Genomic DNA, 14546 nt, shown 5'->3' with positions numbered 1-14546 from the left:
ATCAGTTTCTTCAATCCAGTAAAACAGATGCTTTAGCGTAGAGCTTCAGAAATTGGATGACTGAAAGTACTACAGAACTGCAAAATCTCAGTGGATCAATAGAATGAGTATGTTGGCAACCTCCTTCTCGTCACACTGCAACAAGTGCAGAAAGCTTCCCATGGTTACAAGCATCTTCATGTTATCTTGTTCAGAAGCCTGTTTTCCTTTTTTAATCTTTACCCTCTTCTGTGACAGACTTTTTAGCTGAGCCAATTTGCTTCCCAGTGTCTCTTAAAATCCGTGTTTATGTTTTAGCATGAGCAACTGTTTGATAGTTTGTTAGTGAACAACTGTTTGTTAATACTTAACATTAAGAACTATTAGCTACGCAAACATTTGTCGATCTTCAAAATACCCTTCCATCTATTCTTTCTCTCCACATTACTCATGTTGAAAAGGTTGAGTATTAAATGTAGTTTGCATTTGTTTGGAATTGTTTTTTTTTTTTTTTTAACGAGGTCATCACATCATGGATTTATATCAGTTTCACTTCAAATGTGGTGTGATATTTTCCAGCTTCTAGCCCTCTGGTTACAGCTGCTGCAGCCTTGCCTTTAATTTGCATGGGGGAGGGAGGGTTCATTGGAGTTGCTTCAAGGTTTCACAAACTGTTGACAGAAGGCAGACATGAAATGCCTCATTGAACCAACTCCAGCCCCAATAAATGCAAACAATTCAAAGCTGGAACTATCTGGCAGCTGCAGCTGATTTGAGAAAATTTTTTGTTGTGCCAGGAAAATCTTTTCCTTCAACAAGGTTGTCCCTGGAATATATTAGAAGCCACAAAACACAGAACAATATCCTTGGTAAAGACATTATTTTCTTCTCTGTAGTATCGCTTAAGATAGGTTGGAAAATTCCTGTCATTCAGGAAGGTTGAGAAAAGCCCGAGATGCTAGTTTTGGTTTACTTTCCAGTCATTACCTGAAGATGTTTGTCTGAATAGGTAAAGATCTACAGCTGCAAGTGTACATGGAATTGCATGGGGGAACATGAACACGAAAGCCACAAGGGGAAAAGGGAAAAAGGCTGTAATGTGGTCACAAAGCATTAACCCCATTAATCTCCGTGGGATTAGGGAACAGCCATAACTACCTGGACTAGGGCACAATGGAGATCCAGTCAATCCCACGTGTTTTGGTGGCACGAGCTACCACTTGGTTTTGCGGTACTCCCATCTAAGGAGGCTGCAGAACATGAGCAGACCCAGAGCAGCAGCACAGCTCTGACAGTGGCTGACGAGGGGCTTCTGCAACCTGTTTCCAGCTGCCCTGTTTCCCATCTCAGTGCATGGCACTGGGGCTGCTCCCAGGCAACAAAGGCAGAGTGACCGAACCAACCATCAGAGATACCTCCCAGTTGCTCTGGTCCAGAGGGGCACGGGCAGATGGGTGGAAGCAATTGTGTGGCAGAGACAGGCTACCTTTGCAACACCAAGCCGAGGGTGATATTTTTAACAGAAGTGCAGAACTTATTGGCAGCAGTACCTTGGACTTCATGCAACTGCATTTCCAGAAACAGTTCATTTCTCATCTGGGGTGAGGTGCAGGCAGCTGCAGTGTATTCTATTCACCCACGGCCACCAGCCTGTGAACAAGCCCCCACATTTTCTCTGCCAAGTGTCCCAGCCATACCAGCAGCAGGGCACTGAGATGTCCTACTCCTGCACAGTACCTGTTACTGCAGATAAGAGGCTGTAGCACAGGACTCTGTAGTCATAAATGCCCCTGGAAAAGCAGCATGGTGCTAACACTCCACCAGTCTGCTCCAACAGAAAGTCCATCCATGAGACATCAGCAGTAAGGAAAATCAATCACTACTTGACACTGATGTTTTTATTCATAATCCTATTACAGAAGAGAGATTTTGTTGTCACATAATATTTCTTAATGTTACCATGATGGCACAAAGCACAGATTCACTATGAATTTTTGTGACTTGTACCTTCTCAGAAATAGCTTCTGCCTTGGAATCATGTAGGACAAAAACAGCTTACCTTCCATCACTGATGAAGTCTGTAAAAGTCACCAGTCAAGCTCTGCTTGGGCAGCTGCCTGCACTCATCAGGTTTTTAAGAGGGAATTTGGTGGACAACGGGCTGCTCTGTTGAGTGCATCTGCACAGATTTATATGTACTCTCATTTTCATAACTGTGCATCTTCACAGTGCCTCTTTTCAAAGCTGTCTGACCTACGTGTGAGAAGCAGCAGTTATTTTCTTGGAAGTGAATTTCTTGGTATAACTGAATGGTGCAGTTTTATTTTTTTTTTTAAGAAAGGTCTCTGATGAAGCTATCAAAGTTGTCTTTTGATTTTGCTGTAGAGAGCCCAGCAACACACATTTACCAAAATAAAGCAAACAACTGAAGGAATTAATAGCAAAGCAGCAATATCGGTGAAGCTTCGATTTGAACAGCACATTCTAATTTAGGTGGATGGCAGGGGAAGAATATCCTCCCTTCTGACAATCATACCTGTCCCCCTTGAAGCCTCCATGGAGTTATAAACAAAGTTTCATGAGTTATTTCATTGTCTCCATCTGCTTGGTAATAAATCAGTTTACAATTGTGAAGTACAGACTTGTGCCAATAACCCTGCAATTAACACTCTGGTTTGCTTTTTTTTTTAAACTGGCCACATAAAAGTGATGGTGAAGCCTCCTGGAAATAAACAGATTTCTTGGAAAATGGAGAAGAGAGCTACAGTGGCTTGGATGGTTATTTTTGAACCACTGTTGTGTCCAGCTCAGGCAGCACGATACTCTGAGCACTGAGAGAGGATTATATTCTATCTACATTATTCCTCCTCAGTTGTTTACTCAACCAGATGGGAAAATCTGCATGTAAACAGCAGGAATGCACAGAAACATGAGTGTTATCTCTACCTTATAAAAAGATCTCGTCTCACAAGCTTAATAAGGTTTATTTCCACTGCAAAATAAATTTCTCAATACTTCATTTTAGGTGATACATTTTGTAGATGCAGCATTTCTGGTAGCCTTTTACACAATAGGGCATATAAAGACAATTACTTCTGTTTTGTACAGTGTATTTATAGATTATAAACTGTTGAGTGCCTTGGAATTTATGAACCAACTTTCACCTAAAAATACATTAGTAGTGTAGTTAGTCAAAAATAACTTTAGAAATTCCCAGTTACCAAAAACATCTACTATCCTAAAGCAAAATTTTTCTAATGTATGATCTATTTTGATTGAAATATAGTCCAAACCTTGTATATAAAATCTAACATTTGAAACAGTGGGAGTTTATCCATACATTACATTATTCCTCAGCGGCCTTTTAAGATTCAACAATTTCTAAGAAATTCAACAATTTCTACTGCTCTGCTGTTGTCTGTGGAACAGGAGAGAAAGAAAACTGGGCAACTGGAAAAAAACAAACTGTTTTTGTAACTATAAACTTGATATACCTGTAAATCATCTTTAGTTTGATATTGAAATCTATTAAAAAGCAGGCAATATATTTAATCAGAACTGCTATGATTCAAGATTTAAGGGACTAACATTACTACAGAAGTATCAAGTTCTTTTGCAATGACAATTCTGATGTCTGCAAAGCAAGACATGTGTTGTTATAAGCAAAAATCACTTCAAAAAGGTCTCTGAATGGTAAAAGTTACCAGTTAGAATTAAATTCAAACAGAGAAGTTCCTGTTATCCAGCCCCTGCATTGTTTGGTCCACATTTACCTAATAGGTAAAATACAAACACAGTAACTGCAAATGCTTACTCATTTAAAAGAGAGAGGCTAACACATGTTGATTAAAGCTAGTCCAGGAAATAGTACTCAGAGCTAAATATTTCAGCACTGAGAATTGTGGAGTCACTGATAAAAATCAGAAAGCAGCTTGACTGAAGAAGTTGTAGATCTTCTTATGAGAATCAGTCCAGTCCAGAAGCATAGTTCACATAACATCGAAATTCATTGGCTAAATTTCGCAAGTGTTTGGGAATAAACTTGCACATCTTCACACCAAGATGCTTTGCTGCCTGTTCCTCCATGATGGCACCTGCAGCAAAAATAATTGGCATTCAATAAGAAAAACAGTAACAGAATGTTTGGACTTTTTTAGTAGCTCCTCACAAATTCATATATAACAGAGCCTGTTTTTTTTTTTACGGAAGGAAGGCTTAAAGTAGCTACATTGTCAGCCCTCCTTAACAACTGAATCTATTGAGAAATTTAAAATAAATCTAAAAGAATGGAAGACACCCCAAGGAAACGAATGTCCAAAAACTTTCATAAAAATAGGTAGAGGGTATCAGTGCCCTTTTTACAGAAAAGAAACTCGAACTCAGTCTTCTTGCTACATGCCAAGTATGTAGCAAGTTAAATGGTAGGGAGCCATGGGAAATGCAAACAGATTACATATACTCTTCCACTTAAATAAACCACAGCTATGCACTGAGAAATCACTTCTTGAACAGTATTTCTCAAACTTTGTAAACTGAAGGACCACCTACCCATTTTAGGCAGAACCACCCTTGTGAGTGACTGCCATGAGCAATTAAGCCAAGAAGTAGACTTTCTATGGCCACGTTTTGTTTTAATTTTTTATTTACTTTGCCTGCTTGGTTGACTTCCCCCAAGCTGTATGTAAAAAGGGCTTTTGTCCTTTGCTTTTTGCAAAAGTTTCCTGGATGTCTTCAGATGTCTTGTAATAACAATACAGTTTAGGAAATGACACGACTAAGGCAGATACACATCACTTCTTAAGTCAGCAAGTGCATTTTCATAAAGAAGGACCTGCAAGTACAATTATCTAGTTATCTAGTTTCACTGCTTTTATCACTGGTTTTTAATTCCTCCTGTTGTATTTCAGTGCCTATGATACCAACAGTAAGTTGCACCTATGTTTGCCATACTCCGACTTCAATCATTCCAATTACAGAGAGTGGTCTTCTTACAAGAGAAAAAGTATTTCTGGAACTTTGCAAGATGATCTTATAATTCTTCCAAAATTCAGTAAAACTCATAATGCTGTAAGAAAAAAACCTGACTTTCAAAAGTCCTATTAAAAACCATTTCCTCCAGTTTAAAACAAAGTTTGAACTCAAGTATTCAAATATAAAGCTTAGGACACATACTGCCCCTTAATGATAATTTAATATTACAGAGTTAGTATTTCTCTCACATGAGTGAGTTTGTCTTTTGAGAGAGAGAAAAAGATCCTTATGGGGACCTAATATTTTGACTAGTTATACCTGTGCAAAGCAGTATCTTTCCTTTGGTCAAGTATTTGATCGTCTCTGCAGTTTTCTGAAGACATTCCTCAGACAGATAGGGTGGATCTGCTATTACAATGTCAAAACTGTGTGGCAGGAGATTTTCAGGTAAGTTCAAAGGCTGGTTGTAATCATAGAAGATAAATTCTTCTCCATATACAGAAAACCTTCTGTCGTACTCAAGTATACACACTGAAAAATCTTTACCATCCAGTTCTTTCAGTTTCTGGTACACACTCGGTGCACTAACACATGCTATCCTGAAAAAGACACAATAACTGAGAATATTGATTTAAAGGGCAAACAACAGCAACAAAACCCCTACTCCAGTCGTCACAGCTGCTTTGGGAAAAACATTTTTAAACATTAGTCCCCAAAATGTAAGCTATTCTTTCTCCATTCTAACAACTAATTACTTTAATAACTTTAAGCTATTACCTATTCAACCTCCATGCTGCACAAAGACCTTAAGCCTAACTACAGAGAAAATCTTGTTTCAGAAAAGCAAGAAAATATACTTGAAAACTTAAAATTAAAAATGACTTCTTATAGAAATAGGAAGAAAACAACTTTTTGCATCTGTTCTACAGAAACATTGTATAAAACCAGAGAAAATAATTACAAGTTATTAATATGCTCTAGAGCTCTCTGTATTTCTCAAAAAATAAAAAGATTCATAGTAAACTTTTAACAAGACACAGCCTACAGCATTCAGTAAAATGGTAAATGGGAAGATCAGTATAAACTATTAACTAAATAACAGCAAAGCAGTTCTGTAATACTGCAGTTGAACAAAGGTGAAGTACAATAAGTAATGAATTAAACTGCATACTCTATGTAGTAGAAACAAAAGACATGTTAAGTCTGCAATGCCATTATTAATTCCTACCTGCCACCTTCTCCAGCTGCCACAACCGCTTCCTTGGCCAGGCATGATGCGGTTTCATCACTGTACCAAAACTGACTCAGTTGCTGAGAAATAATGCACAATTACAAACAACATCAAAACTTCTGACTGTGTTATGTACAGTGAGGTGTGGTGAGTCATAACTGAAGAAAACCAAAATCCACAGCAACCTCCCAGTTCATAAACTGTAATGCTGGAAAAGTAACTGTTTTCCTGACAGTCTTTCTACTTCTGTAATCCGGGTAGTTTACACCACATGTTTCCAAAGCATGTATGGCACTATCAGGAAAACCAGGTAATCCAAACCACTGACAAGGCTATTTCAAACCCCATGTGCAGATGCACAATACTTATGTGCTCTTAAATTGAGTTACTTTAGCAGAAGAAGAAAAAGGACCTTGAAAAGTGACAGTATAGAAAGAAATAAAGGATAAACTACTAAATCAGAAGGGATCAGGAAAAGGAAGAGAAAAAAAACCACCAAACAATCCAGAGACAAATAAAAAGTCAGTCTGTCACAAATAAAAACAAGCAGTGAAACAGTCATCCACAAAAACAAAGAAATAAAACACAGAGAGAAATATGAAGTGAAAGGAAAGATCACTTGATCTTGTTACACTGTGTTTGTCTCAGTCTCAGGGAGGAGTCTTCACTACCTTCACATGCCAAACTCAGGTTAAAATTTCCAGAAGGGACAGATGTTTCTGTCAGCAACTTTATTCCCCCTCCATGTACTTTCAGTTTGTACTCCCCCACACACGTAGAAGAGACAACTATACCCAGATTAAATAGTAAAACAAATCTCCCTACAGTGTTGCCATCCATGAATAGGAACATCTTGAGTGTTCCCCTTTTTAATTTAATTTCATTATCCATCCACAAAAGAAACTCAGTAAAGGCTACTCCTCCATCTGTGCTTCATTCATCGAGGTTTATAGTTTCTTACCCAATCTTCTTCTATTGAGCCAATGGAATATTGATTAAACCCTTGGGAGGTCTTCATGCCCTCTCTCTGCTGCTGTTCCAAATAGAACTCCTGGAGGGCAGCCAACGTATGGGATGAAAGCTGAGGAATGTCATCGTCATCATCATCCATTTTCCTAGACGTCAAACAGAAAAAAATAAATTCACTAAATCAACCTTTTCAATGGTGAATGCTTTTAATAACAGCATAATCTTCTGAGATAAAACAAATTCCACCAACAATGCAGCTAAAAATAAAAACTGCCTAACAAAAGAAAACATATTCCTTCTACTTAGGTGGTCTTAAATCAGTGAGAGGCCAATCGGAAATAACGTCTCCACAGAGAATTTAGGAACAGTAGCAACACTGTTCCCTTTCTGTACAACACAGATTTGGCTTTTATTCTTACAAGGAAGTTGTCATTACAGTTCTTGGTTTCCTGAATCCATATACTTTGTATGTATCACCTTTCAAAAAAAACTCCTTTAGTGGATTTGAAAAATCCCATAGAAATTATTCCCTTTTCTCCTAGAAATATCGATAGCTACTGGTCATTCCTCTCCATGTTCAAAGTTACACAATTTTGACTCAAAATTAAGTAAACCAGCATTCTAGGTCAGCATCACCTGGCTTTAGCTTCCTTGCCATAAAAAGATTCTTCTGAATGCCAGAAACTTTAAAAAAAAAAAAAAAAAGGCAGGCAAGAAGCTCATAAAGATGTTTTTCTAACCCTACTCCACTGAAAACTTGTGCATTTTGCGTGCAAAAACCTGGACATAACTTGTATCAAGAGACACGGTATATACTAATGGAAAAGTACAGCCATTTCCAGAGAACTCTTGACATGGGTTCTGCTGCGCAGAATGCCTGAGCCCTGCTGACCCCAGGCAATGCAGCAGAGTTTGTGTCCTCTGCAGAAGGGACGGTGCCACCTCGTGGAACGACAGTGCCAGAAATGACCCAACACATGGAAACTACTGGACGAAACCGGAAAATATTCTTCTCTGAAGAAACCCATTTTCTCTGCACCCAATCTCAGAACTAGCACACGAGCAATGACTTCAGCAGAACCTGGAAACGGGAGTACGCCTGACTTTATGCAGAAGCCACTGAGAACCACGTATCACCTGAACAGTGCGTAAATGTGAGTCATTTCAAGTAGAGCCACTCAGGGTTTTTCTTCTCCCTGTCCCCTGGACTGCAATGAGAACTCCAGTCCCCTCCCCGTCAACCCTTCCTTCCACTCTTGCAGAGCTTTCAAGATGAAGTTTCCTAAAACAGCTTCTCCCTGCTTGCTGGAAAAAGATACCTTAACCTGCCACCGTGGGGTGACTCACACAGTTACTCTACCATTCCGGTGACACCGTACGCACCTACATGGGATAAGAGGAAAGCACTTGGCTTTTCCAGAATATTGCTTACTGACTTGCTGGCTTCTCAGGCCAGGCTTGCAAAACAAGGGATCATTCAGAGCCTAAAAACCCACCTATGGTGTTAGCCTCAAGCAAGAGGAGAATTTCAAAGTCAAGCTACCTAGTAAGACCAAGATCGTAATTTCCCCCCCTATTTTTAAAAATAAATACATTATTAAATTATGTATTAAAGTATTTTTTATAAAAATGACTGCAAGTTCAGACAGATAATACAGTTTCTAGACACAATGCTCTTAGAATACAAAACACTATGATCCATTTTAGGCCCTATACAACAATGAATTTTCATTAGGACATGTAAAAAATTTAAAATCACTCCTTAACTCACAACTTTTTTTTTTTTTAAGTGACTGATACATGTAGTAATCTGGTTTGCTATTATCCCCTAAGCAAGGACACATCTATGCTTTGACATTAAGAAACCGAAACAGATGCAAAGTTGCAGTTCTTAAGTCAAAAGCTGGAATCTTTATTTTCTCTTCAGTGAGCCCATACAGGCATTTGCAAGGACTAAATCCATGCCCATGAAATGAAACCCTCGCAGACAAAATTGCTGATGAAGAGTTTCCCACTGTTTCAGTAGATAAAAAGGCATACTCCCATAGACATCTTTTATCTATTAATAATTTTTCAGTTTACTTTTTAATAGCCTCCCTTTTGGTTTGTAAATTAAAGCCTTAGGAACTAAGCAGTAATTAACTGTGAGGTTCCAAGGAGAGGTAACTCAGAACATATGGTAGAAATATATTTTACATCTATTAAGAATACTCCCAAAATTCAATATATTTTTCTGAATGCACGTATTCTGATTTAGGTCATTAGCATGAACAAATTCTTGTGCTTAAGAACTACATCAAAAAACTATTAAAGTGAGTTTATGTGAAAAAGACTTGTAAATCCTTTAAGGGAGACAGTTCTGCTGTTTGAAAGCCCCTCTATACCCCTTCCAGTTCACTGCTCTCAAGTCCAGAAGCAACCCTGAAACATTTGGGGGAGGATGGGAAGAAGCACAGAAACCCACAGTGCCTCTGGCTCTTAGAGAACCTTTACACTCTTAATTCCCAAGGCCCCTGAGGCTCCAGCTGACCCATCTGTGCTTGCCCCAGGCCCTGGCTCCCTCACCAGCAGTCCTTTCTCTGTCCTCATGTAGACCCCCTACATGAGCCACACAAGGGTTCAGGGCTGTGTTTTAGGAATACCCTGGGATTCAGAGCATTCATAATACATACAGTGCTGATCCAGCCATTCTACCTACACTAAACCCTTGTGTTAATAGGAATGCAAAGTTTAAAAGTAGCAAAGTGACAGATCTTCTTTACTATTAATTCTTAGTTTACATGAACAGCTCAAGAACACTGCACGAAGTTTAGGAAAATAAGACTCATGGTGAAGTCAAAGTTAGCCTAGAGGAAAGGAGGAAAAAAGGGGGTAAGCTTGCACAGATTCAGCGGAACAGGAACTATTTCAGGCAGGACTGTGTTCATACAGTAAAATGGCAAATTTAGATGCTACTGGTCTCTAAAGGGCCAGATCTACCCATAAACCAGTAAAAGTGAGGTGACTACAACTGCACCACATGGCCTACAGTGCAGCAGGCAGGAGGAAGGGGGTGGAGGTGCCTGCAGACTCCTTATTCCCTTCCCCTCTGCACAGCTCAATCCCTCTTATTAGCTCATGAACTGTTCAGGCAAATGTCATCACTACAGAGTGAAAGCTCTTCAAAGAAAAGAAAAAATAAATTAAAAGAGATAATAGTAGCACAGGAGACTCCAAGGCCTTGTCTACACAAGAATCCTGTACCTATTTAATGACAGTTTCCAGATGTCATGTATGAGAACTCTAATCTTATACAGTCAAATTCTAAAACTGAGGGAAAAAATACCCTAGGTTAGAAGGAACATAAGTATCAATGCTATAGGAAAAATTAACAGTCTTTGGTCCCCAGTACATTTGTTCCACCTGTAATTATGATCACCTGAAAAACAGTATTCTCAGAGACAGAGCACAGCCCTTACGCCCAAATGGAACTGTGCCCCTGTCCAGAGGTGTCTGGAAACCTGCAGTCATAGGTCAGCTGAGATAAGTGCCCTACATGCCCTTGCACCACTGCTCACCCCACAAAGACAGAACACGTAGCTTGCTCCAGAGGTTAGATCTTTCTAGATCCACAGCACTACTCAAGAGGAAACTCCTCTCATACAGGTAAAAGCAGGCAGGAGGTGGGATCTACATTTACAAAGTCACCTCAAAAAATACTCTCCTGGTAAAGTATCCAATTGCTGCTTCAGAACTTTTACCAAGAGACTGCACCAAAGGTGACTCCAATGTCTCTCTGCCGAAGAGGCTGCGTCAGCCTAAACCCATACCTGTAAGTCAGGGCTCCCTGAATGCCCACACAACTTGGAAATACCATTTGCTGGGTGTACAAGCCACTTTTCACTGCTCATTCTTTTGTGGCATCCTAAAGATGCCATCTCATTGTAGCAAAATGTTCCTTAGCTGAAGGGGAAAGGAGAGACTGCTGAAAGGCCGTGGAATAGAAATACAACTGGAAAGCCACACTGTTCATAGCTGGGAAGGGGGAGGAAGAAGACAGCGTATGCACCTTAGATCTTTTACCGACAATATAAAAAGCACATGTGCAACTTCAGAAAAGATCTTATTCTAGAGTAACTTAGATCTAAAGACAGAGAGCATGAAATGGAGTTAAGTGTAGCCGTTTGTATTTCTTCCAAGCTGCCCAAGTCAGTCTTTGAGACAAGTAGCTCATCATCTATGGTGTCTGTAGCACACACCAAGAAAGGCTGGGCAATGGTGCGCAACCATAATGAAAATCACCTGGAAGGGGCTCCAACCACCTGCCTGGAGGTAAACAAGCCCTGATCTGAGGGACTGGAATGGTTACTAAAGGCCAGACACATGCCCTGATACTTCAAAAGCCAGAAGATACTGCACTCTGCTCAAGCTTGAGCTTGTTATCATGTACAGGAATACAAATGCTGTGTCCGCAGACAACCTGCCACAGATCTGAGACAGCTCCATTTCAGGATTAAGTTTGAATAACTTTTTGTTTATGTCCATGGCAAATGGTTCAAGAAGAAAGCTGTACTAGTTCAGGTCAAGCGTTGATACCAGTCATTCTTGTGTCCTCAAGGGTTGATACTGGTCATTCCACCCTGAAGACAGCCAAAACCACTGCCTCAAAAGGACTGAGGTAAGGCAAATACATGTAATACCTCCCCACTCTATACTCTCACAGCCTTTAACCATTTTCTACTAAGGAAGCTGGTTTTGCATCCGAAGTGGTTCATTCCATGAATGCTGTTCTCGGAAACACTTGTCCAGTATCCCTCAAATTCCCATAAAAGTTTTTCATCTACAATGTCATCTAGTAAGAAGCTTCATTTTATCAATCATTTTATGAATAACTATCTCTTCTTGCTGTGACAGCATGCACTCGCTTCACATGGTGCAGACACTTGGTGTGTCAGAACAGAAAGCAAGTGGCTGAGCCCTGCACTCTCTCCACGTGTCATTTCACAGACACCTCTAAGACATCCCCCTTCCCTCACTCAGCAAACTGGCTCTTTTCTAGCCTGAAGGGTCTTAACCCTCTCTGATGTGTTGACAACAGTCTTTCAATGCATTCACTCTTCCTTGTTGAATCCTTCTAATATACCCTTTTTTTGAGGAGACTAGAACTCTACACAATGTCTAAGATACGAGTGATCACGTTTATGCTGTTGTTTCATGATGTTTTCTGTTACATTCTATTTCTTTTCCCAAAAAATTCTACCATTTGATGTGTTTTTCTTGGCTGCCACCAAACAGTGATTTTGTGTTTTTTGAGAATCATGTATCATAATCCCATATCTCCTGACTGTGTGGAAATTGTGTCTGATAACACGATTAAGTAGAATTTACAAAGAAATTTAAAAGGAGCTGTCAAGAGCTCCAAGTTACCAACACATACAGAATAAAACTGAATAGCAGTTGTGGTCTCTTTATCTCAACAAAAAACAGGGAAAATACTGAAACTAGAAAAGGTTCAAGAAGGGTATTGAGACATCCAAAGACTAGAAAAGCTTTTGTAGGACAATGAGTATGAGGAAGGAGTAACTGAGAAGGAGTATGACAAGAGTCTGTAATCATGAGTGGCATGAACATCACGGACAGAGATAGACCACAGTTTTCCAAGGCAAGAATTAAAAGGCCAAATGTAGGCTGCAACGGCCTTGACAAAAAAAAAACAAACCCAACCAAACCAAACCAAACCAAAACCAAAAAAAACCCCAAAACCCCAAAACAACAATAAGAAAAACACTATCAAAAGGAGCTGGTTCATGACACAAGGTGTTGCTGAGCCACGGAATCCCTTGGTGACTGAATTTCACAGCGCATCAAAGTAACACAAGAACAGTTCGCAGCAAAGAAACTGACTCAGAGGATTACTGAAGATGTGGAGGCCTAGCCTATTCCCGCTCTTCTCAGAGAGCACGGAGGGACCGCCGTCAGGGCTCAGCACCGCCAGGACCCTCCGACACGTGAACGAAAGACGGGCACAGGCGGCGTCTGGAGAAGGCCCATTTCTCCCGTCCCCTCCAGTGTGTATCGCTCTGAGGGCGCCCTGCAGCCACAATAAACCCCTGGGGGCTACAGGGTGACGCCGGCCCGCCCGCCCGCGCCTCGGCCGACACCGAACCCGGGCAGCGGAAGGGGCCGGCGGGCAGGAAGCTCCGCGATATCCCGGTTCCGGCCTCCGCGCCCCTGGAGCGGGGAGCCCGCCCGCCCTCACGGCGAGCACGAGCGGACGGACAGGGGGACTCCGGTCCGCACCACCCCCGCCCCGCGCCCGCCTCCTCCCCCACTCACCACCCGTGGATCCCTCCGCGCGCGCGGAGATCGCCCGGCCGGCCCCGCCCCGAACGCCGCGCGTGGGGCGCGCGCGCCCCCTGCTGGGCGCTGCGGCGGGAGGGGGCGGGGATTCCCGATCCCACCGGGATCCCTCTCCGTGACCCGCGCACCGCTCCCGGCGGCACACGCGCTCTGCCGGGGGGTTGCTCGTGTCGCTGTGCCCTCGCCTTTCCCGCTGCACAGCGGTCGGCGGAGCGGCTCCCTCTCAGCTGAAGTACGAGCTGCGTGCTGCCGCCGGCGCTGGACGGGCTCCGGCGGCTGAGGAATTCCGCGTCTGTGGAGGGACTTCGACAGATACTGAAGTCTGAGCTGGGCTGTGAGACAGCGAAAGGCGCCCGTCATGTCAGATTGGGAGATGACAGGTTATCTCGAGAGAGAGTGACAAGTGTTCAAAAAGCGACGAGCTTCGGACTTACACCGCAACCCCGTGCCTCAGAATGGTTTTCTACATCTGGCTCTCCTGCCCAGGCTTTCCATTTCCGTTAAGCATGGGCAGGTTGGAACGACCTCGCCTTCTGGCATACTAACAGAAGTCGAGCTGATTCTTGGATACTTGCAAAGAATAGCAAGTTTTAAAATACTTTCCTTGTTTAATTTCATAGAATCTTAGAATGGCTTGGGTTGGAAGAGACTTTAAAAAGCATCTAGTTCAACCCCCTCTGCCATAGACAGGGACACTTTTCATTAGACCAGATTTCTCAGAGCTCCATCCAGCACAGCCTTGAACACTTCAAGAGATAGGGCATCCACAGCTTCTCTGGACAACCTGTTCCAGTGCCTCACCACCTTCACAGTAAAGAATTTCTTCAGAATATCTAATCTAAACTTACCCTCTCCCAGTTTGAAGCCATTCCCCCTTTGTCCTGTCAGTGCATAACCTTGTAAAAAGTCTCTCTCCATCATTCTGACACCTGCACAGTATTATTGAGTGCAGCAAGAAATGCAGTTTAGATACTACAGAGAAATGACACTTAAAAGTATTTCCTGTTTCATGTGTATTTGTAGCACATTTTATGTGAAAAGTGTTTTGTACAGGACT

The 14546-nt window shown here is 41.6% G+C and overlaps 1 protein-coding gene across 1 annotated transcript; it reads right to left on the bottom strand.

Annotated features, from left to right (window-relative positions):
• Positions 1-1859: 1859 nt before the first annotated feature.
• Positions 1860-13557, bottom strand: EEF1AKMT1 (EEF1A lysine methyltransferase 1). Its single transcript, XM_051779153.1, has 5 exons — positions 13466-13557; positions 7143-7296; positions 6179-6261; positions 5269-5549; positions 1860-4073 (listed from the first exon to the last, which is right to left on the bottom strand). The coding sequence occupies exons 2-5, from the start codon at positions 7290-7292 to the stop codon at positions 3946-3948; spliced, it is 642 nt and encodes a 213-aa protein (XP_051635113.1). The 5' UTR covers positions 7293-7296; positions 13466-13557; the 3' UTR covers positions 1860-3945.
• Between the last annotated feature and the right edge of the window lie 989 nt (positions 13558-14546).

The sequence above is a fragment of the Manacus candei genome, unplaced genomic scaffold (genome assembly GCF_025592945.1).
Source record: "Manacus candei isolate 608988 ecotype Guabito, Panama unplaced genomic scaffold, ASM2559294v1 h1tg000014l, whole genome shotgun sequence".
Taxonomy (NCBI): domain Eukaryota; kingdom Metazoa; phylum Chordata; class Aves; order Passeriformes; family Pipridae; genus Manacus; species Manacus candei.
Note: the sequence above shows the minus strand (reverse complement) of the source record. Positions and strands in the feature narration are given on the sequence as shown.

What these genes read in the sequence shown, in the direction of transcription:
- EEF1AKMT1 (XM_051779153.1), bottom strand. Translation starts at nt 7,292, where the DNA reads ATGGATGATGATGACGATGACATTCCTCAGCTTTCATCCCATACGTTG. An exon ending in GCAGCTGGAGAAGGTGGCAG is followed by an intron (nt 5,550 to 6,178) that starts GTAGGAATTAAT and finishes TGTCTTTTTCAG; the next exon opens with GATAGCATGTGTTAGTGCAC. An exon ending in AAAGATACTGCTTTGCACAG is followed by an intron (nt 4,074 to 5,268) that starts GTATAACTAGTC and finishes TTTTTGCTGCAG; the next exon opens with GTGCCATCATGGAGGAACAG.